This window comes from Megachile rotundata, chromosome 12 (assembly GCF_050947335.1).
Source record: "Megachile rotundata isolate GNS110a chromosome 12, iyMegRotu1, whole genome shotgun sequence".
Lineage (NCBI taxonomy): Eukaryota > Metazoa > Arthropoda > Insecta > Hymenoptera > Megachilidae > Megachile > Megachile rotundata.
In genome coordinates this window covers 5402825-5427987 of record NC_134994.1, presented here as the reverse complement: position 1 = coordinate 5427987, position 25163 = coordinate 5402825, and the positions used below count along the sequence as shown (strand labels likewise).

Genomic DNA, 25163 nt, shown 5'->3' with positions numbered 1-25163 from the left:
TGTTGACTAACATTAATGTAGAGCGTTCTTCAAAATTAGATTAAGTTAGATTAAAATAGTATTAATGTAAAGCACTTTTGAAATTAGTGTAATAATATTAATATAAATTTACTTTTGAAATTAGTGGTATTTAATCTAAATGCTTTTGAAGTTAACAATATTTCCAAATTTCAAAATTCCAAAGTTGTAGAATATCTGGAAGTTGAAATTCCTATATTCCTAAATGTCCAAACCTTCTATTTTCTAAATTTCTGAACTTTCAAATCCCTTCAATCTTTTACTTTCCAAATTTCCAACCCTCACAAATCCACTAGTTCTCAGATTTCTTAGCCTCAAAATTCCCAAAATCGCACAAATTTTCAATTTTCTAAATCTCCAAGTCTGCAAATTTCAAAATCTCACAAATTCTCAGGTATCCAAATATTCAAGTCTCCAAATTCCCCAAATCTTATAAACCCTCAGTTTAAAGTTTCAAATCCTCAAATCGCCGAATTTCACAAATCCGCACCTTACCAAATTTCCGAATCCCTAAAGTCTCTAAATCTGGCACCCACAAAGTCACCAAATTCTCAAAATTTTTAAATTTCCCAAATTTGCAAGATGTCAAGACATAATTCTGGAAACTCCAAAACTTTCAGAATCTAAATTTTTGACATAAAAATTAATCATCTAAAGACGACCAGTTAAGACTCTTTCCTCCAAGTCACCATTTTCCCCAGAAGGTTTTCCATGCCCTCCATTTTCCTAAACTCCTCGAAATTAATTCTCTCAGCACATTATCGACACGAGAGGAATAACACGCAAAGAAAGTTACGGAGCATTAAAGTTCGCAGAGACAATAAAGTCGAAGTAAAGATATTGCAAGCACCGTCGAGGAAGAAGGACGTTTTCATTGTAAAAATCGAGATCCGGTTAAAAATATTCAAAGGTGGGAGCGATAGCCAGAGAGGGGTTTATAACTCACGTCAGGCAGGTAATTAGCCGCTTTTGCCCAGCTGTAATGGACCCGCTAAGGCACTAAGCGAGACCCTTAACTTATTTAAATGAACTGGTAACCCATGTCCATGTCCAACGTGAGCCAGACACGAGGCAATATAGAAAAACCATTTATAAGGGCACTATTCCGGATGCCTAAGATGCTTCTTTTCGTTTTGCTACACTTTCGACTTCGCAGCCATCACGGCGATCTATTTTTTCGTGTCGACAGGTACGCAACGACGTGTACCGCGAATCTTGTCTCGTTCCTTTTGCCCTCTAGTTCGCGTTCACTGATCTCACTTCACTTAAATCCATTTTTTCAATTATTTTTGTGGGGCGAATACGAGGGAAAACTGTAAGTGCCATGGTTTTTGAAACTGCTTTTTGTATACGGGAAGGTGTTTGAATTTTTGTACATGTCGATAGAGGTTTCAGTGCTATTTTTGTGAGAAACCAGTTATGATACTTTAACAACAAATCATCAGAAAACTTTCGTTATTTTGTGAGAAATTTTTACTTTGCTGAGAAGTGTGTAATTTTTCATGTTGAGATTTATATAAAATTATTAATGAACGTTTATCAATTTTGTTTACATCTAGTCTCTTTTGAATAAATTTAATTTACATGCTTGTGAAATATTTATTATTTTTATTAGACAATTTTATTAGAAAATTTTGTTAGACAACTTTATTTGACAATTTTATTTGACAATTTTATTTGACAATTTTATTAGGAAATTTTATTTGACAGTTTTATTTGACAATTTTATTAGACAATTTTATTAGACAATTTTATTAGACAACTTTATTTGACAATTTTATTTGACAATTTTATTAGACAATTTTATTAGACAACTTTATTTGACAATTTTATTTGACAATTTTATTTAACAATTTTGTACTTTGTTAGACAATTTATGGGATATGTTAATAAATTGAATTATAATTTGCATTAGAAATAAATTTAATAAATAATATTTACAAAATTTTTAATTTAGTAAAGTATTATATAATTTATTATTATATTATCTTTAAAATTAGCAGAATAAATGTATTGTTATAATGATTGAATAATAAATGTATTATTATAATGATTACATTAAAAATATAACGTTAATAAATCGGATGTAACTATATTTTAACATATAAATTAATATCAATATATATATGTATTAATATTTACATTTATCAATTTAAAATATTTGCTGATTGTAGAATTCATAAGCAATTTATTGATTTTCTCCTTTTATGTACACAGCAAATTGTTTTACAAATACTTGAAAATTGTTCAAATTCAATTTTCTCAAAAATAAAACTACGGAATATTTTTTTACTTATTTTTCCATGTAGATTCACTCTCTTTTCACTGATACCATGTCGAAAAAAAACATGTTTATAAAATATTTACAAAGTGTCATGTGTATCTGCAAAAGATCCCAAAGAAGTTAATTAAAATTTCAATCCGGTGTTTGTCACTTTTTGATACGATCAATCGTCGTGTGACAGTTCGATTATATACGTCCAATACGTGTAATTTTCGTTTGAAAACGTTTTACTTGGATTTATACTGGTTTTCAGCGAGCCCTGTTGAACCGAAACAATCACGTTCATGTAGGAAAACTCGATAGAAGTCCCACGAAAATGTTACGGCCACAAAAACAGCATGCAGCAAAAAAACGACTCGATAAATTTCGTTTACGATCGGTTGCAGTCCAGTTTTTGTACAACGACCGGTTCGGCACTGCGGTCCGCTATGTAGCTGCAATTTCTGACAGTTGAAATTTCGTAACAAACGATCGAGAAGGCGGTCCCTTTTGGACAGAAAATTAATCTAGTTTGTCATAATGTGGGCGGGTTAGTTCAAAGTGCCGCTAATGAGAAAAAGGCCGACCCGCGTCCTTCTTATTTGTCAATGGGATCATCGTGCTCATGAATCAAGCAGGAGATATGTTCACTTGGCCTCTTGATTTGCGTGGGTAGAGATTCTTTTTATGACCGAACGAAAGGCTTAAAGTAGTAGTTGCCATTTCGGTAATTAACAATTACAAAAGCGGTTAAAGATAACCGATGTCAGATACTTAATTTCTTTTGGGTAACAATGTACCCAAAATTATTTACTGTATGTCCTAAATTATATATTGCATACTTTTTTTCAGTAAAAGGAAAAGTATGTTTGCAAGTACATCTGCTAAAATTTTTGTTTATATAGCACTTGGGATTTGATGCATTTTGTTTTAAGGAAAGAATCATATTTGATTAGAAACATGTGTATAGTACTGCTACATTTCTAGGTCCCTAGATTCATGTTTAGGTTAAATTAGATAAGCTATATCTCCATATTTCTATTTCTGTATTACACTTCTACTAAACTATTAATGTAACATAACTCTAAACGAACAGAATAAAGTAAATTCAATTTATTATTCTGCACTTGTTTATGGAATTGCGAATAGTTATACTGATATGAAATTGTCATCGAGTACCGATTATCCGGGATACCGATAAACGGTATGCTGAACGCTTCCTGCGTTTTCTTTGGTCCCGATACTTCAATTTTGCGTGCAGTGGCCCTAAAAAGCCCTCCGGGACTGGTTAGGTTTGGTTAGTGGTCGTGGAACGATGCGAACGACACGAGCGGCTGACGAGATAGACAGACACTAGGGCGGAGGGAGTCTATTTCATGGTTAATTTGGCTAACTCGATTTCACCACCACCACCACCATCGTGACCAGCAACTACCACCCTCGAAAAACCAGGACCACTAAACTAGATATAGGGTGGATTCGATGGTCACCCTTATACTAACGTACAGTTTGCCAGCTCGTGAACTCTGGAGACGCAAAAAAAAGTATTGCAGAAAAGAAGTTCGTTTCGACGATAAAGGACGCAGATATTACACATTTTCGTATAGGATTCTTCGTAAACCTGTTACAACAAATATTTTGAAGAATCAATTTTTCAATGTTAAAGAAATTTTCCCAAGAATAAAGTCTGTATTTTGTACTAATTTTGTCAAGTAGAATCATCCCCTATCGCTCATATGTCCGAAATGCTTAAACCGAGTATTTCATGTATCGGATTTTCTGTACCCTCAAAGCAGCGTCGGATAAAACAAATTAGCAGTCAGAACGGTAATGAAAAACGAGACGCTGCGAGCATCTGGTAACGAATGAATTGCAACAAATCACCGGAGAATGAGGGCAAAGTTTCTTTAATCCTGAGGGCTGAGAAACGAAAGAACAGCGAGCGTAAACGAAAGAAAAGTCGACTGTACGTGTGTCTCTTAGTTATGCAAAAGTAAGACAGAACTCGTAGCCGGGCAGCGACTATGGAAAAAGTACGATCTTTTGTTCCGGTGGTACACAAGACGACAAACGGAGGACGGCAGTAGCCATCTTAAGGCCGGTTTCTGTGCAACGACGCGAATACCATCCCTCGCCGGCAGAGCACTTTTCTGACAAGCCGAATCGGGTGGCGTCGTCAACGTCGTGTCGACCGGCTCTCACGAATGACAAAGGGAAGCATTCTCGGAAGAAAAAATCTCCGGAAAAGTTTGAAGCAAATATTAGTTGAACACTGGACTAGTCATTATTTCTCTTTGTGCTTGCAAATGCTACTCGCTACGGTGTCTTCCGCAAAAGGGCAGAACAAAGGAGCATGTCATCGTGTAGCGAATCTCCCCCCGATCCTCGCCCTCCCCCCTTTTTTGCTACCTCAGCGTTCACCTTTTCCCTTTCTCTATCGTTCCTTCTTCTCCTCGATGCTCCACCTTTATCCCAACCACCCTCTGCCACCTACTATCCACCCGCTCCTCTATTTCTGCTCTTTTTCTCTCCCTCCCTACACCCTCCCTCGGCTACTTCTACTTCATCCTATCCCATCCCTTCGCTCTGCCGTCTCCTAGCTTCGTCTCTCTCGTTTTTTTTACGCTCGAGTCTTAATTACTGGAAGCAGAACGGGTTAAAGACTAAAACACAAGCCGACGTCGCTTGACTGATCACGGCGCGTCGCGTCTGACGTCCGTGCCAAATGAAAACGGTCTAGAAAAATTATTATTGCGGAAGGTACTACGTGACACCTGCCGGTTTCTTCCTCTCTTTTTCGAAATTCCTTCGATGATTTTAATCGGAATGTCGATTAACGACGGTTCGTAATTTGATACGGTGATCGAAGTGGTTCGTTTTGAGAGTTTGATGTTCTCGAGTGTTTGTGAAGTTTGTACATTTGTGAACTTGAACATTTTAGGTTGGAGATTTGTCTGTTTGAAAATTTAAAAATTCAGTCTAATTTTTCCATAATTTCAACTTGTCATATTATACTATTAGTTTAATTTCAAAGTTATTTTGCCTCCCTTTATTCACTTGTTATTTATTTAACTCATGACACATTCAGAGTTCAATTATAATAAACTTTTCTCACTCTTTCAGTGCGCTTGAATTTTCAGTTCAAACTGAATTATATTCTTAGGTTATGTATGCAGTATATTATACTATGATCTAAAAATAAGGATAACATAATCTTTATATGAAGAAAAAGGAAAGGAAAATTGAAAAATAATAAATAAATTGTAAGTATAAATTCAATTTTAAATTTCTTCATACTCTGTTTCAGTGACCACAACATTCTTCAGCAAACTAACATGTACGCAAAATTAGCCTACACCTACCTTCAAATTGTCAACTTCTTTCTTATAATTGTTTAAAGTAATATATAACATATAGAATATTATATAATCGTATGAAAACGTAATATGAATAATGATAGAAATTGAATTGACATTCTTGAGTTTCCCTCAAGGGGCGTCAAGAGAACGCTAACTGGTTAACCTAAAACGCCATCTTCGGAATCACAGTTCTGAAAGAAATTTAATCACAATTATGATCTGTGGTCACAGTGATAAATTACAGTCAATGATTTTGCACACAGTAATCCGTGTTATAATTAATCCAAAAAATATTTGACAGAAAATTTAGTAAAAATTTTCTAAAATTCTTCTCCGTGTTCCAAACATTTCCGCATATTCGTCAACCGTGTTAAAACAGCGCAATATTTTTTTGCGTCCAGGTGGAAAGTCATGAAAGTTATATCTCACGGTATAACTGCAACGCACCGTGAAACACGTGCAACTGAATTTGCCTTCTGCATTATACAGGAATGTGTCTGGTGACATGCTCGGTGTACATAAGCGCGCCCGAACAAAGTGCCACAGCCCTTTGTGCCCGATGGGGGTGACAATGGACCTCGCTCTCCGCATTGTCACTGGGTTAACCAACGTTTTCAAGGGGGGGTATCGTGGATGTTTGGCATCGCCGTGGCTCGGCCAACATCAGCTCATCATCTTTTATTCAACCCTTTGCGTGCGGCATGCTGCGTACGTGACTTGCCCATGGAACTGTAATTACTGAACATCATACACACGTTTTAGAGAATTCCGGTTCCGTTCTGCATCGAAGTTTGAACGCTAACAAAGCGAGCTTAGTTTACGCTCTGGATACGTATCTCCGTGCGCTCTGTTGTGTTTCCGCAGAATTGTAAATAAAAATTGTATCAACGGTATTCCGCTCTGTTTGGTGTCTTCAATTTTAGGAGTAGATACGTATATACGTACATAAATATAGAAATGAGACAACAACTTAATATTGTTAATTAAAATTTACCAGAATATTTTGTTGTGTAGTTGAGAATTACCTGGGGAAAATATGACAATCAATGGAGAAGTAGTCTTCCACTTGTTGATTTTTAACGATTTTTAGAGATTAGAATATTTTAGGTTAAATTGAGGAGTTGAAAAATTTACAAATTTCTACCCATATCAATATTGAAAGAAAATATATACACATAGTAACTTTTAAATTCTCCTAATTTTATCTTAAATTTTGTCTCCAAAAAGAAAGTACTGGACTTTCATAAAACCTCATAAAGAATCTTTTTACAAAAATCGTCGACGTACAATCTCGAAATCTCCGAAGCCGGCGAACGTCAAACGCCAGAATGAAATCGAAATTGAATTTCAGGTCCCCCGCGATACCCGTTTGCAACGCGAGGATCTCCCTCGTGAAACCATCACACGATTACGCTAATTCGGGTATCATTTATTTTTCGTTCACCCTTCCTCTTCCTTACCCTCCATTACACTGCTCGTCGCGCAAACGAGTCTCCGACAACCCTCTCCGTGCTACCTCGTGAAATGCTCTACGGATCGAGCGACTTTGAAGTGCGCCGAGTTTTTGATGTAGCCACCAACTGTTCCTGCTTCGTTCACCATGCAAAGCAGTGAATCACGCATTAGGATAAGATGAAGAGGCAAATAATCGAAGCAATCGAGCGACCAACGCGAAAGACAAACGCGTTGTAGTGGCGTTGTGCAAACAGTTTCGCTTCCATAAGGTAAATGTACCTATTAGCGAGCTTCCATTAGCGACCAACTGTTTATTTTGGTCCATTACTTATGAAATCGATCAAAATATTTTAGATTTTTTATTGTGAATTACTGAAATTATTGCGAAGCTTTTGTCAAAGTGTATAATATATTGATTTTTGAGGAAATAAGGAACGATTGTAGTTAGTTGGGTTGTTTCCTATTCATTTACTTTCTTTCTGTAAATTCAGTATTGCTCACGTCTGTAAAATTAAAATTATGTGTAAAATTAAAAGAGTTACATTTTATTTATTACTTAAACGATTGCACTTTTATTAAGGCGTCATAATGTACTTTACATGCAAATCGTTGTAGTTACATACTGTGTCGAAATATAAATAAATTGTTTTAGTATCAGTACAAGACAGTCCAGCTATTATACTTTTACGCATGTGCGATCATAATGGCGAATTGCAGCAATGTATCTTGCAGCGAATGTAATGCAAACAATTGCAAAATTTTGGTATGTAACACACACATAAGTGAACATACATACATTCTCCCTTAACAAACAAATCTCTGCAAAATTATGCAAGGACGATTACACCTTTTTATTCGTGTTACTTTACTGATGCTACTTTCGCAGCGTATGGTCATAAGAAGCGTACACAACAGATATCGAGAGCCAATTCATTTCGAAGCCGAACGGATTCTATAGAAATCGTAAAAACCTTCTCCCTGAATCGTAACCGAAGCACGCCATCCTCTTCATCGCCGGTTAACGCGCGAACATGAGCGCGAAAGTCGAGTGGATAGCGAAGACAAATATGCGGGGGACACGAAACCACCATCCAGCCTCTTAACTCTTCTGATTCCGAGCACATGCGTGTACGAATGCACGTGCGTGCACGCGTGCACGGCAGCGTCGATGAAATATTGCCGTTGAGTTGTTCGGTGGACACCGTGTGGTTTCGTGGTTTTCCTATCATTTACGCCCGTTGAGTCAGGAAAGACAGGAGGAAGGCACACGAAAACAAGAACGGGATGTAAGAGGAGCGGCAGAAAGACGGAGAGAGAGTAACAAATCCGGCACGTGGAAGCGAAGTATTAATTCTGCTCATGGTGCCCCCTTGTTATTTCAAGCAAAGACACAACCGCTCGTCTTTGACACGCGTGCGTATCATACTTTATTGGAAAATGTGCAAATACCCTTTTATCCTTACCTCCCTCTTTGCTTCATCTGTTTTTCTATTTCGAGGGAACTCTATTTGCGATAATTAAAAATTGTGAATTGTTGCTATATGTATAGATTTGTGTATAATTGTAACTGAGCTGTTGAAGATACTTATAGTGAATGTTTAGGAACTTTAGATAAATTAATATGACCCGACATTGTATAAAATCAAAAATTACTGTTATAATCTACTGAATACTATTAACTTCTTTGTATAATACAAAAATTGTAGACGAAAGTTATGAGAAATTGTTATACATTTTTAAGGAAATATTATAATATTGTAATTGATTTTAGATTTGTTGAAGGTTGCTGTAACAAATAATTGGGAACTTCTGTTAGAATTGCTGCTAAATTAAAGCTATAATATATTAGAAATTGTCATAATCTAATGCAATGCTACTATTATGTAAGAATACTTTTTCTGTGTGAAAAAATTGCAGATAAAATTTGTCACAGATTGTCGTTATCAATTTGAAAAAATATAATTGAATTAATAAAGTATGCTGAAATAAATAATTACCAAACTAAATTTGCCAATTTCTAAATTTCCACTTCTTTAATTTTCTAAACTATCAAATCTGCAAATTCTTAATTTTTCAAACTATTTGAGAAAATTTTCAAACTATCTGAAAACCCTAACCTCTCAAATCCTCAACTTCCCTCATAAATCTCAAAATTCTTCAAGATTCCTTCAACTTCGAAATTAACTACTGAAAACTTCCCCTAACACAATAAAACGATTCAATGTACAAAATAAGATTTAACAACCCCTTATGTAAATACATCAAAATCTAATTTACAAAATGTTAAACGTTATAATAACACTTAGCCGTACCAAAGAATACGATGTCGACGAAAATGAATTGAAATAGAACATCAAAGGACGAGTTTTAACTCGGTATATTCCGTGAACCCGGAAGGGCTGGTTACAACGCCAAAACTACCGTCTTTTAGGCAACCTAGGCAAAGCTAGCGAAGTTCTCTAACAGTATAATTCGATATGGGCCGAGTCTGGCTAAACTTGTTTCCGTTATCCGCTATGGTTGAAGCCTTACATTTCCTGCCGTCACTATGTGATTTCCGTGGCTACCGTAGGGGAATCTTGATACACGCCATACTGTGTCGAATATGTCTCGACGATTACCGATGTTTTTCACCGCTCGAATGACCTTTTTTACGTTTAACCGTGAGCCTATTAACTTTTTATCGGGACGGGAAGTTATTTCTTTCGCACAGACTCTGGTATGCGTGATACATTTTTGGGGACCACCTCGGATAACGTCGTTGACAATTTATTGCCGATCTGGTAGCCTTTTTTCTAGGCATTCAATTACGAACAAATGTATTTTGGTTACTAGGGGAGTTTCGTGGCTGATAAAATTTAAGGTTTATTCATTTGTGTTTGTATGTTCAAGGATTTTGTTGTTTCACATTTTTATTATGATGTATAATTTTACTATGCTATAATGTAATGACATTTTATAATGCACTGTAAAATTCTGTACTGCCATTTTATGACTATAATAAACTGTACTAGTATTTCTTGATGCACTATAATATACTATGATAATATTTCATAATAAATTATGGAAGATACTAAAGCATGTATAATCTACAGTATATGCACTCTAATAAATAGAGTAAAAAATTAACTTAATAACAGTTCAAAACAGAACCAATACAAAATGAAAATTTACATATCTTACATTAATACTACACAACATTAATTTCATAAAATTTCAATTACAGAGTTAAAGTAAAAAATAGAACATTCTGAATAATTGTTATTATAACATACTAAACTAAATGAATAGTTAAGTGATACAAGTACCAAAGACTAAGCGATTGTTACTTCGTAAACGTCGATCGAGTGCCCTTGCATTTTATAATCGACTGCTGAACGTTACCTAACCCGGGTTCACACACGGTATCGTTTTTCAGCCTTACGCAGGCGTAATCGTGCAAACTCGTTCCCCTCATGACATACGGAATGTCAGAACTCGAATCGGGTTAATTTGGCTCGATAATGAGTGTGCAACCAAGGCGGAGAATTAACCGGCAAAAAGGGAACAGCGACCCGATCCGTATCTGACAGCTGGTTGGCTGCTTTATGAATAGGGAGGACCTCGGTGATCGCCCTGCGATCACGGAAGAAGACTGATCTGTCCCCGGTGATCTGCGCCGTTTATTAGAAATGCCCGAGGTGAGATGCTGACTTGTTTCGTCTGACTAAAGGCAGCATGATTTCCTTGCGATAACCGTGCAAAATTGGGGAACGCGATGATATCTCGCTTTAAATTGTCTGATAGCATCGTATCTTTTGGAGAAAGTAAGAAGATTTTTTTGTTGCAATTTTTTTGTTGCAGAGTCTTTTGTGTAAATGTAATCGGTTGGATTTTAAGTGTGGATCTTTGAACGATTGTATGCTGGCGTATGTAATTTTTTAGATTTTATTGTAGTTCGTTTTTATGTGTAGTTCTATCCTAGTTTCTTTATGATTAATACTGCATTCTGTTATTGATGTTTGTTAAGTTATAATATTTGTCGAGGCTGAATCAAGTTTATTGGATTTGTAATGGTAACTAATGGGGAAAAGATTTTTGCGAGCTGAGGAATTTTATGCGGTGAAAATTAAGAAATTTGGGAACATGGAAATTTAAGAATTTGGGATTGTAGAAATTTAGGAATTTGGAAAATTGAAAATTTGGCAATTTCTAAATTTGAGAATTTGAGAATATAGGAATTTAAGAATTTGGGGATTTGAGGGATTTTAGAATTGGGAGATTTGGGAACTGGGGGATCTGGGAATTGGGCGATTTGGAATTTGGAAGATTTGGGAATTGCGGGAATTGGAAATTGGGGGATTTCGGAATTGAGGGAATTGGAAATTGGGGGAATTTGAGAATTGCAGGGATTTGGGATTTGGGGGATTAGGGAATTGGGAGATTTGGGATTTTGGATTTGAAAGAATTGGGGGATTTAGGAATTTGGGAATTGGGGAACTGGGGGAATTGGAAATTGGGAAGTGGGGGATTTGGGGATTTGGGAATTGGGAGAGTTTGGAATTGGGGGACTTGGGAATTATGGGTTTCAGGAATTTGAGCCTTTGGGAATTTAAGAACTTGTGTATTTAGGATTTTGTGAATTAGGGAAATTAGGAATATAGAATTTGGAGACTTGATAATTGAGAACATAGGATTTGAGTATTTATGAATTTGGAAATTTATGAATTTATGAATTTGGAAATTTAAAAATTTAGGAATTTGAAAATATATAAAAAGAAATAGTCAGCAGTTATATCCTAAATTATAATAATTTATTAATCACATTAACTGATACCACAACCTTTAAATATTTACATATAACAAACATATTATTATAAACATATAGTCTCACTATAACTATAATTACAGTATATTGTTTTAAATTATAATTACAGTATAGTGTTATTTATAAATTACTGTTTATCAATAATAGTAAATTTTTATGGACAAATAATTTATAAATTATAATTAATTATGCATTCAGGCAAAAGTTGCTATACAAAGTACAGTGCAGTTGTACGACAAGCAATGTTAGATCGTTAGATTCATCTTGATTTCAGTTAACATGACGACAAAAATGTCTTCTATTAGCAAACCGTCATCGATCTTAAAATTTCGTAGAAAATGATCTTGTAAAACATTTCTTATACAATATTTGCCCCATTGAACAAAATATTTTCCTTTTAATATTTCTAATTTTCATATTTCTCCGTCACACAAAATAAACGAGATGTTCAAATTAAATAGTATACTCCGTATGTACATTTAGCACATATGGCACATAAACAAAAGTTATTCAGCTTATAACAAGACTGACATTTGCTATTGAAATATTTAAATAGAATCTTCTATGATTGAATCGTACAATTCCTTAGACATGCTTAGGTTAAAACCTATGCATATGAAAGGTTCATCGAATAATTTATCATCAACTTACCTAATCATATTGTTCAAGAAAATTACGTATATTACGAGATCCATCGAATTCTATCGCACAATAGCGTATTATACGAGGCTCATTTGACCCCCTTATCTAAGCTATTTAACGTTCGATCTCAATTGTAGCTGACAGCAACTGAATATTACTCGCGAAATGCGTTCTAGACATTGACATTTTATACCGTTATCTTCAAGCCGTCGAACATTGGCGAAAAACGAAGAAAACGTGGACAAAAATCAAAAAATGAAAATCGCAGTTCTTGCAATCCATTTAGTATAACTAGTTTATAAGAAATCTGTGTATACTGTTCTGACCAGAAAGTCACGATTTATTAACAAGTTAGAATTAAAATATCTCCTAAACCAATGATTTTTTCACATAAATAGATTAATACTTTTTTGTAAAGAATATGAAGGAGTATCAGCTGATGCAATAAAAAATATATGATTCCATTTTAAAAAACATGACCTTCATATGTCCTTTACACGTCCGCCTACAAAGAAAAATATACCACCAGCATATGCCCCTGTCAAAACCATTCAACTTCGTCTAAAATATTGCTTGCTATGAGTAATAACAATGACGCAAATCTAGATGGCAAAATGTGGTGAACCACCCTGTATATACACTACCGTCCATAAGTATCCGGACACAAGCGAAATATGCATTCGCGTTGAATGAAAGTTGTTTAAGTATCTAAAATCGATTTTTTTTTCTGCAAAGGTTAGAATACTGGAACGTTTTTCGATTGATAATTGTCGTTTGGAACTCATATCTCGATGGAAAAGAAGCTACAGACGAACTAAACCGAAACTGTCGAGTGCGTAGCGTTACCTCCATCCTAATCTCTATTGAGGGAACCTAAACATCTACCAACAGTTTACAAACACTTGAAACATATCGAAGAACCCTCTGAATACGTTCTGCATCATAGAAATGAAACACAGTAGAAATTAAAATTTTTTTTAGAATCGAAAGCGTTTCATTAAATTCACAAATTTGGACTTTGTACTTCTGGACATGAATTTTACTTTCACACTTTCATTGTATAATTTGTACTTAAAAATTAATTCTATTACGTTATGATAGCTCAAAAAAGATAATAATAATTATTACAAATGATAAGTCCCACTATGTTTTATGTAACGAAACCAAGTGTCCGGATAATTATGGACGGTAGTGTATATTACATATTAGATATTTAAACCTTATTCAAAAATTTAATTTGTCAATGAAAAAGAATATCATTATGATAGTTTAAACATTCAAGATTAAAATGAAAAAGGTTTAATTAATTCCGATAAATAGTTACTGAGATAAAAATTCATACATACTAGTTACCTAACCGTATTAGTTAACTAACAAATCAAAATTCGATTTTCACCACAAAAAATTAATTTGCAATATTAATGCAATCATCTATAAAAAAGCATTTGAATAATTTATCTCAAAATCAAAGATACTAGTTTTGTCTACGTTTTCGCCGTTTTTCGCCATTGTGTGTCGGTGATTTTTGTTGAGAAAGGGAGGACACAAACGCAACTAACAACTCCGCACAAATAAAGGCAATCTATTCGTCAACAAACATTTGCTTTCGAAATTATTGCACTTTCCGTAAATTAAACAGCGCAACTTCGCGCGTTGCTACTTCTTGTTGTAAAACTCCGTGTTTGCACGATGTAATTACGTTTACATATTATTTCAATCAACTTTCATGCATGAATTTTGCGTCGAACTTTTCTTTATGAACCTTTTTACATTGGAGAGAGAGGGATTAATTTTAACATGCGGTTTGTTTGAGTTCTTCATTTTAAACGTGTGATATGAAAATGGATTTGGAAGTGAGGAAGTAAGCATGGTTCGCTGTGGTTGTAATCAAATTAGTTGCAGTTGAGGATTTTGAGATGCTTCGTGTAGAGTTTTTGTCATTGGCGTAACTAGGATTTTAATTGGATTGGGATACACTTTTTGGATGTATTGACAGTGGTAATTGGTAGTGGGAAGATTGTTGAGAATGTCAAAATTTAGAATGTTAGAAATTTTAGAGAATTAGAGAATTTGGAAGTTTGAGGGATGCAGAAATTTAGACATTTTGGGGAATATAGGAATTAGAAAATTAGAGAATTTGGGAGTGTGAGGGATAAAGAAATTTAGAAATTTTAGAGAATTTGGGAATTAGACAATTAGGGAATTTTAGAGTTTGGGTGATGCAGAAATTTAGAAATTTTAGAGAATTGGAGAATTTGGGAGTTTGAGAGATGACAAAATTTAGAAATTTTGGGCAATTTAGTAATCAGAGAATTAGAGAATTTGGGAGTTTAGGAATTTAGGAATTTAGGAATGGTGGAATTTAGGAATTGTGGAATTTAGGAATTGTGGAATTTAGGAATTGTGGAATTTAGGAATTGTGGAATTTAGGAATTGTGGAATTTAGGAATTGTGGAATTTAGGAATTGTGGAATTTAGGAATTGTGGAATTTAGGAATTGTGGAATTTAGGAATTGTGGAATTTAGGAATTGTGGAATTTAGGAATTGTGGAATTTAGGTATTGTGGAATTTAGGAATTGTGGAATTTTGGAATTTTGGAATTTCGGAATTCACAAATGTAAAAATTTAGAAATATATAAATTAAAAACTTTGAAAAATTGGGGAATATAAAAATTTAAGAATTTGGAAATCTAAAAATATGGAAAAACAAGAATTTGGAAATTTACGAATTGAGAAGTGTAAAAATTTAGAAATCTGAAAATATATAACTTTCTAAATTTCTAAGCTTTAATTTGAAGTCTATGAGACTTTTACTTTCCATTCACCTCAGTTACTATCTAGTTACGCCAATGTATTTAGCATATTCGTGCAGATAATGGTAATAATATTGAATATATTATTAATCGCATCAATTGTGAGCTATATGCAAGAGGAATAGCTACGAAAATTCGTGTTAAATATTTGTCAATATATTATTAGTATTTTAAAACAAACGTCTATTTTGATTAAACTCTGCAATTCAGATAAAATTATATTTTGTTAATTAGAAATTTGAAATACTTTATATGTATATTATCGAATCCTTTGAATTTGAACCTTCAAGTGGTTCAAGTGGTTATAAAACAGAACCACCGTTATTAATTTTATGACGTTTAAAACTCGCTTAAAAATATTACCCATACCCTATTTTAAAAAATTAGTTAATAAGTACATAGTATTTCTCAAATTGCAATTAACGTGTATCTTTAATGTCGCTCTAAATAGTTTATATTTACTTGATGGTTTACATTTACTTAATAGTGATTTTTAGTGATTTATTTTGCATTTTTAAAAAAAAATAAGGAAGATAAATTATCTTACAAGTAAATAATCATTATGGTTTCAGTATACTGATCATGATTTAAAGCATACTTCATTTGTGACTATAATAAAATAAAAAGAAGTGAAATGATGTGTTAATGGTAATATAGACTATCTCATATTTCTTCTAATAAAGATTATAAAATTATAATAAAACTTTATAAGCAATACAAAAAAAATCTTTTCATATTTCAGATATCAAAAACAAGGTTAAATGAATAAGATTTGTGCCTAAGAAGAAAAATGTATATAGATTGAAATGTATATAGAAATGTATAGATTTCATGATAACAGCTATTTAAATATGACTATAAAAATTAACTGTATCTAAGGATATTTCTATTATTGCAACAATTACTAAATAAATTAATTTTTACAGCTAATTCTGCTCCAAAAAATATTGATCTCTATTATTATCCAATCTTAAAATTAACAGTACTTAATTTTTTGCAAAGAAAGAAATTTATTGCTCCTGTGACATTCACAATAACCCTCACGAATATATGAAGCATGTTTCACACAGCTAAAATTTACCCGACCTTTACAATTTTATCTATTCTAAAACTCTGTACATGAAAAACAAAATGAATACGCCATATTATTACATGGATGCAAATTTTAACAATCTACTATTTGTCCTACTTTTTCTTAAATCAAAATTGTAAGAAAAATTGAATTTTATCCATTATAGACAGCATTCTATGTTTATGAAATATATCTTGAAACATGCAAAAGTTTGAATTTTTGAAATTTATAGTTTGAAAGATTTAACACTATTTCATCACCTGTGGTAATATTTATTACATGTTAGTTTTCATCCGTTCAGCACTAAAATTAAATTATGAGTACCCCCGTTGTTTTCAGCACTACGGTTTTGTTTAGGGCAGAAAACTATAGCGAATTTAACACTTACCTGCCACGCGTTGGAGTCCAGAGCGAGGTAAGACATGTTGTCAGTGTCCTCCGTGGTTGTGAAAGTATCGTGGACCTTCAGAGCTAGTCGCCGGTCGGCACTATATCAAAATTAAACTTCTCACTCACGTCCCGAGAGGATCTGCAGGCGGCATCTTCCGTCGGTGGCTTCGACAGCGTGAAGAATCTCCTGGAATGTACATTTACTTATTTATTTATGGGGCAAATTACTTTAAATTAGGAATTTGGGAATTTAGGAAATTAAGAAATTGGGAAATTGGGAAATTGAGAAATTGGGAAATTAGGAAATTGGAAAATTTGGGTATTTGAGAAATTAGGGATTTGGAAAATTGAGAATTGGAGAAAATGGAAATTTGGGATTTTGGGAATTTGGAAATTTGGGAATTTGGGAATTTGGGAATTTGAGAATTTGGGATTTGGGGATTTGGGGATTTGGAAATTTGGAAATTTGGAAATTTGGGAATTTGGGAATTTGGGAATTTGGGAATTTGGGAATTTGGGAATTTGGGAATTTGGGAATTTGGGAATTTGGGAATTTGGAAATTTAGGAATTTGGGAACTTGGGAACATGGGAATTTGGGAATTTGAGGATTTGGGGTTTGGGAAATTGGGAATTTGGGAATTTGGGAATTTGGGAATTTTGGAATTTGGGAATTCGGGAATTTGGGAATTTGGGAATTTGGGAATTTGGGAAATTGGGAATTTGGGAATTTGGAAATTTGGAAATTTGGGATTTGGGGATTTGAGAATTAGGAGATTTGGGGTTTGGTAAATTGGAAGTTTGGGAATTTGGGAATTTGGAAACTTGCGATATGAGATTTAGAAATTTGGGAATTTTGGAATCTGGGATTTAGGAAATTAGGAATATAGAAATTTAGGTAATTGGAAATTTACTAATTTGAGAATTTAAGAATATAGTAATTTGGGTAACTAGGAATTCACTGCATCTAAACATTGAGGAATTTGGAAATTTAGAAATATAGAATTTTTGAAATTTGAAAATATATAAAAAGAAATAGTTAGTAGTTATATAACAAAATAGATAACTATATTTTGCATCACAATATAATATACAATATATAAAACATGCCACATATCAAAACGAAAAATGTAGCATATTCAAGAATCAAAGTAGGTTGACTAACGAAAGTTCTAAAGATGCTATGAAGTTTCTGAATACATCAATATTAAGATGAACTAAGTTAGAATGATTTCCGATTCGATTCATGCAACTGAAATAACTTTAATTGGTGCGATATTCAGTACAAATTGAAGCGTAGTTTCTTAAATAAGTTGAAGTATGTTCAAAGAAAAAAGTTGGTTCATCATCGAATAAGATATTCTACCTTCTATTATTTTATGAAAGAATATAACGGTTAGGTTAGATTAGGTTAATAATTTTAGGTTCGGTTAGGTTAATAATAATTTTAGGTAATAACGTCATAGTAATGGGTACTATTTGGAGTTTTAGATTATTAAAAATTAAATCTTAGTTGTGAGAATTAAATAGAATGGGTCAATAACTATATTTATTTAATATCATTAAGAATTATAGTACGGAAATCAGATTATGTTTCCATATTTTAAAACAAGTCTAATTAGTTGGTAGCATAGTGTTCTGAATGCCAGTGTTTTAAAGAAGCTTTGAAACCCTGTAAATATGACTTTGCGAGTTTTATACTAACTACTTAATATAACCTATACGACTTACCAATCTCGATAAGTAAAATCTTAAGTATAGTGCTTTGAATACCATAATTCTACAGAACAAGTTCATTTTAATTTTCCTTTTAACTTTAGTTCAATTTTATATCACAAAATTAATAAATTTATGATGCTTCGAATTTTCTTTACTTTTTTTCTTTCCATTATTCGGTCATGTATACAAATAGTGTCAGATGTAAAAGGTAATAATTAACATGATATTTTTATAATGACAGCTGACAGTTGCAAATTATGCAATTGAAAATCGTTTTGAAATTATAATAATTTCATTTTATAATGTTAAAGGTTATAAAATGAAACGTGACATAAGATAAGGCAACAAAACTTATTTTAAAATGAAATAACAAGATGTATTATGCTGACTCCAACCAAAACAAGATCTGCGTTCTTTATGATGATCTTGAAATTGTATCATATTTTTGCAATCAGAAAAACGTTGTTATACCCAGCGCTACAATTATTGTCACAGCTCCGCATGAAAGAAAATGGCGACTCTTTAAGGTGCTTCGACTTTCTTTTCCTTACAATTATTTTCGTATCACGTCGTTGAAGACGATGTCAATTCTCAATAAATATATAATTTTAGTTTGAATTAAAAGAAATTTTCTTATAAATCAAATAAACCTTTGATGAATAAAATTGCTTGATTAATCTTTAAAATACAATTTTCAAAACAATTTTCGTAAATTGTGTTCAAAGATTTTCATACAATTTATACGATAAGCTTATTCGTTTTTATGAAACCTTTTACGGATGATTGTATATAAAATATAATATACTGAATACTGCAATAATATATCAGTAAAACAAATCGACTTTTTAGCATGAAACATTTCAAACCATAAAACTGAAAGTTTAATTTTCCTGAAAAGATTAATACTTTTTAAAACATGATAAAAGTAATAGTAAACCATTTTCAGCTAAATACAGAAACATTGCTGTTATTCAAAATGTTTAACCACGACGAAACACTATGGTGAACATGTTACATGCTCTCCACTATTTAATCGCGTTTTTCAATTACTTTGTGATGAAATGGCTCCAATATACATACAAAGAGTTCGAAAAAAATTCTGTGCCTCGAAAAGTGACCCTTCAAGCCAGCATACACAGCCAAAGTGTACGCCACAGGCGGTAATCAATTTAGATGAATACATTAAGCCTCGTAGTGATTTCTTGATAGTTTCATAAAGCGAAAACTACTTTTCAAGGCAAATAAATGTAACAAGAAACGGGGACCGCCACGAGCAATAACTCCGTACCGACGTGCGCGTTGTACCGGCGGACAAAGTTAAGGAACAAGATAAACGTATCGTGTAACGTGGAAAATGAAAGAAAAACTGTAAACAACGCGAGCACAAAGAGAGCACGGATCTCGCTGGGAAGAGCAAACGGCGAAGAAAAATACGAAACATGGACAAGATGAGAGCTCAAAGTCGTCGAAAAAAATGTGAATTACACTGTCGTCGTTTCAAGTCCCTCGGGCGTTCCGTCAACGGATCGAGAACTTAGTTAAGCAAAGTTAAATACTGCTCCCCGAGGTGGCAGCGACCGCTTTTTAATTGCAAACACTTTCACAAAACGAAAAGATAACCGGACCCGTTCCATCATTCGTCTGCATTTTCTTGTCCATCGAACACTTAGTACTAATCAATTTCTTATTTACCTCACTTCAGACATCGATATAATTCCAATAAATTTTAATCTATCTTCAATCTTAATATCATGTAAATGGACATTAAAATTTTTGTTGTACAAAATTGATATTCAAAGTTACAATCTACTACAAGCTTTCGTATCATATCGGAGTTATTTTAAAACAATATTCTATGCCGTTATGTGTAATATCTTGAAAAATCAAATTATACAAAATTGATATAGACATCAAAACACTTCAATTTTATGAAAGTAAAATGAAGAATAGAATGCATTTGTTATGCAAATATATTGACATTACAAGTATTATGCGAAAATGAAGTTATTGTAAGAACAGATAGATGTTTTTGTTGGACATTATTTTAACTACTCACCACAAGCTTCTTCAAGCAAAAGTCGGCCTCTCACGGAGAAACACAAGAAAGTCAGATCCAAGACATGAAAGACAGAATCATAGCGTCACAAGCGTTTCTTTGAGCGCGAAAATCAACACAGATCACGAATTCGTTCTAAAGACACCTTTTTACAAATGAAACGTTTTATCTCACGCAAACACGACAAAATTACAATTTACTCGTCACTGATGTCCGTCGCCTCACGAGAATTCACTGCGTCGACGGGTCCCGAGGGATTCGTGCGCGTCGCGACACAACACCGAACTGTACCTAGTATTAAGGCGTCGCGACGTTCGCAGTGTTTGTAGACTTTGTACAAATCCGGGATAAACAATGATTTCCGCTAACCGCTTTCCTGGGGAAACGCACTGGCACGCGTATAGTTTAGCCCTGTAACTTAATCCTTGGTAGATTAACAGGGGCTAATTTGAAATGCAACCCGCGTCTTCCTTTCTTGGCGAGTTCTCGATCCCCTTCTTGTCCTTTCTTTTACTTGATTCCCCTCTCCCTGCCTTTCGCCTTTTTCTCGTGCGATATTGCTCCGTCCTTCGACTTGTGCCACTCTCTTTCCCTCTCTTTCTCCCCCTCCCCTCTGTGGCTGTCTCTCTCGTGCACACCCTCACCGTGATTACTTAAATGGTGGTCCGCGAACGGTTGGTACCGCGATGCCAGCGGTAGTACGCGAAATTTTTCGGACGCCAAGGGTGGTCCGCGACGAACCACGATAAAGACGCAGGGACGAGGACGAAGATGGAAACGGCGAGCAACGCAACGATACACGACGGGAAGCAAGAAAGTAACTTTTGTACGTTATTCCTCCCCCGGTGTGTGTTGCCACCGCACGTGGCGCGTCGCGACGTCGCACTGTGCTCGAGGCAAGAGAGGCGCCGCGGCACCCCTTCGCTCCTCTCGAAAGCCACCCTTCGTAAACCACGCTCCCTACCTCCTCATCCTCCCTTTCGCTTCGTCAGCCCGCCCGCCCGCACCTACGGCGCGTCCACCACCAACCTCCCCTTGCTCGTTGCACCCTACGGGGGTGTGGTGCCTCCGCCTCCAGTCACATGACGGACCCTGCGCGATCTCCCTGCTACACGCGCCTGCCGCCGGGGATGGTCTAACCTAACCTATACACCGATATAACCTATATGGCCACGCTTCGTGTGTCGCGCCGTAACGCTTCGTCTAACGTACGCTTTTTCGTCCCGCTCTTGGACACGCTTTTCCTTTTCTGCGCTTCCGTTCGTTACCGGTATTTTACCTCGACTCCGATGTGGGCATGGGAGCTATAATTCGCTGGAGTAACTGCAAGTATTTGCTCGCAAGCTACGAAACGATGATGAGGAAGATGGTGATCGAAAGTCGAGAATCAAGTACGAGGACGCTGTGTATCGTGTGGTACATGCGTGTGTACGTACGCATGACGAGGACAGAGGGCTGGATTCCGTGCACCACACCCTCTGCACCCCTAATCCTAGGACGGACTGTATAACAGTGTGCCGCCAATACGTTTGTGCGGCGTAACACGAAAAGGACGACGGATGCTTAGCAACGTCTGCGCATGGCCGATCGATGCCCCTTCCTTCTTCACCACCACCCCTCCTCACGGCCGACTACTACACCACTACTGTACGTAGACTGACTTCATACACCCCACCATTCTGTCCCCAGCGAACTAGGACTACCACGCTACATCCCCTTTCTTCGTACATCCCTGCTGACGCTACCTCCGCTGCCCATCCCACTCATACCTTCGTACTCCAACTTCAGAAGTAGAGAAAGATCAAGAGAAGGGTGAATGCTGAAAGAGGAGGAACGTTTGGAGGTGGAGTAAGGAAAATGCTTCTAAGAACACGTCAAGACGAGGCTTCTGTTTTCCTCTCTGGAGATTTCGGCAGGTTTTCACGCTTTCGCTCTTCTGTTTCTTCTCGTTGCTTCTTACCTCCTGTCTTTTTGCTACCCTCTACTTCTTCCTCAACTTTTTGCCATTTCTTACGTGCCTCATTTTGCTTTCGTTTCTTTTTCCGACTCAGGAATGTCAGGTACCTTAAGTTCGACAAACCTGATTTAGGTGTCGATCAGATCAATGTTATCTGAAACGAAGATATATACACTACTGCTCAAAAGTATGTGGACACTTACATTTTCTTAAATTTTGGATACATATTATATATTTTTATTGTTAAACAAAATCGTTCATAATTTCTAGTATTAATATGAATGTAATGTATTGTAATAATACTAAATTATTAATTTATTTATTCAACTTTCTCAAATAACTATATGTGTTATTTTGCGTTGCGCGTTTAAAGCTTGTGGGTCTTTTCTCTGGCAGTTTGCAATGACTGCATCGCGTAAGTGAGGTCTGTTGCCTTCTCAAGAGTAACGTAAACATTTGTAAACATGATTACATAGCCAGGATGCCACGACACGAAAATGCGCTAATTACATCACGCGGTGAATATGTTAACGAAAGGAAAATATAAACATATTTCATAACTATCGGTAAGATATTTAACAAATTATTATTACAATATATCGTCTAACACTGGAGGAAGTGGAATACATACAAGATAAACAAATAATTCAAAGATATCACAACTTTTTTCGGGCATTTAGAAGAATTGAAGAAGTGTCCATATACTTTTGAGCGGTAGTGTATGTTACATACGTATGTTATCAAATGTGTATGTTATCAAATCTTTTAAGTGAAGCATGTAAGTACTTGAATTAACGCAAATTCTTGACAACCATTTTAGATAACGTCCATTAAACTTTATGTATAGAACACATAATAGGGAATCTCTCTAAATTCACATATTGAAAAATGTGAAATGAAAATTATTTTTATAGAAAATTCTGAAAAAATTATTTATCTTTCATCTTTTGATTTAAAAAGTTTTCTACGAAGATTAATTCTAAGCTGAATTAAATGAGTTCAATTTAACTACTAAGGTCCAAGAATGTGAATTTGAGAATTCTGTTTTTAGGGTTTCAAGTCTGAAAAATTATCGAGTTAACTGCTTAATCTGTGATCTTTTCAACAGTCGTGTTAGTCAGAACTTATTAATTATTTCTGTAGTATTAAGACTGCTAAGGAAAGTTGAAATGTTAGGTTTGTTACCACAAAACTTAAGTGTGGTACAAATTCGATTTAGGTTTATTACGTTTGAGCTGTAATGAGAGTGTTATAAACCAAGGGGTAATGTTCAAATTTTTAGGAAAATGTGAAGGTGTCTAAAAAATTTAGAGTAGTTTTGTCATATTTTCACAAACACAAAAAATTGTATAGAACTAGGTTCCTGATTCAGATAAGGGTTAATAGAGACAAATTACTAAATCGAAAATCTATCAAATATTATACCCATTTCACGTCTGAAACTTAATACCGAAGAGGTTATTTTCGCGAAGCGATGTACCTTCTCGATGTTCCTAGTTTCCGTGATCGAGCTCTAAACTCGCGGCAGAGGTCAAACCGTCCATCTTCTTGCCGGAGAACGCCACACCACGCCTATGTTAAGTCGTGACTCGATCGAGGAGGAGGAAGCGCTGGTGTTATATTAGCGCCTAGAAACAACCTGATACGATCCTCCGGGGTATCCACGGTGGTTCGTGAATAGCCCGTGGAGAAAGAAGCGAGAAACGCAAGATCGACAAACAACCAACCGGTCGGCATTGCACAATTAACGAGAGTAGCCGATTGAACTGAAACTCTAGTACGTCGGTTAGGTCGAACGGGTCAAATCGAGTCGACTGGTACGTGAAGTCGTCACTGGTTCGATGTAGTGCCAGAGATATTCGATACCTTTAGCGCGGTTGCGCTACGTGAACGTTCGTGCAAACGTCAAGCAGTTCAACACGATGTGCAAACTCTTCTGCGAGATCATTCGAGGGAGGGAAAGTTCTCGTCGTTCCCCTGTATCTGCCTATCAGTTGCCTAGCCTTTCAACGTCCGGTATAGTTATTGCAATATTTATGCAACTTTTTCTTTGGGTGATTTAGCGCTCTCGAGAAGTAGGTGCGGTTCGTGATATACTCTTGAAACTATTCGAGGTAACAAATCGATTCTTCGAAGAGATACGTATAATTTGTGAAATATTCAAAAATACAAATTATCGTACATTCCGAAAGGAGGAACTCCTTTTAAGTAAAAGGTCAATATGGTAAAATAGAAATAAAGCTATTGAATGATGTGGAAACACGTGTGAGCTCGTAATTAGCAAAGTCGCTCTTTCATTTAATCTTCCTTCACCAACATTTACATTCAACGGAGAACTATTAAGGAATTAATTTACCTCGTTGAGTGGCGATCAAAGACAAAATCTTTCCTGTAACCAAGCTTCACCAGCTAACCGCGAAGTTACTCGCTAAGAAATCTACTATAATCCACTTTGTTCCAGAGCACATCACATTATAACGCTATCACTCGGTCGTGTAATGCAATTTAACTACCACATCATTACTTCCAAAGTTAAGCCGGTGTAAGTTGGAAATTACTAGTTAAATTGCATATATCCATGCGAGAGCCGAGAGCGCTGTGTAATCTGCCCAT

At 35.1% G+C, this 25163-nt stretch overlaps 1 protein-coding gene across 1 annotated transcript in view; it reads right to left on the bottom strand.

Moving 5' to 3' along the window:
• The window catches only part of TfAP-2 (transcription factor AP-2), a 416024-nt gene extending 395192 nt beyond the window's left edge, over window positions 1–20832 (bottom strand). The window contains exons 1-2 of the mRNA XM_076538529.1: window positions 20594–20832; window positions 16819–17007 (exon numbers count right to left, since the gene is read on the bottom strand). Coding sequence (XP_076394644.1) covers window positions 16819–16854 — 36 coding nt within the window. The 5' untranslated portion in view covers window positions 16855–17007; window positions 20594–20832. The remainder of the gene's footprint in view (window positions 1–16818; window positions 17008–20593) is intronic.
• Between the last annotated feature and the right edge of the window lie 4331 nt (window positions 20833–25163).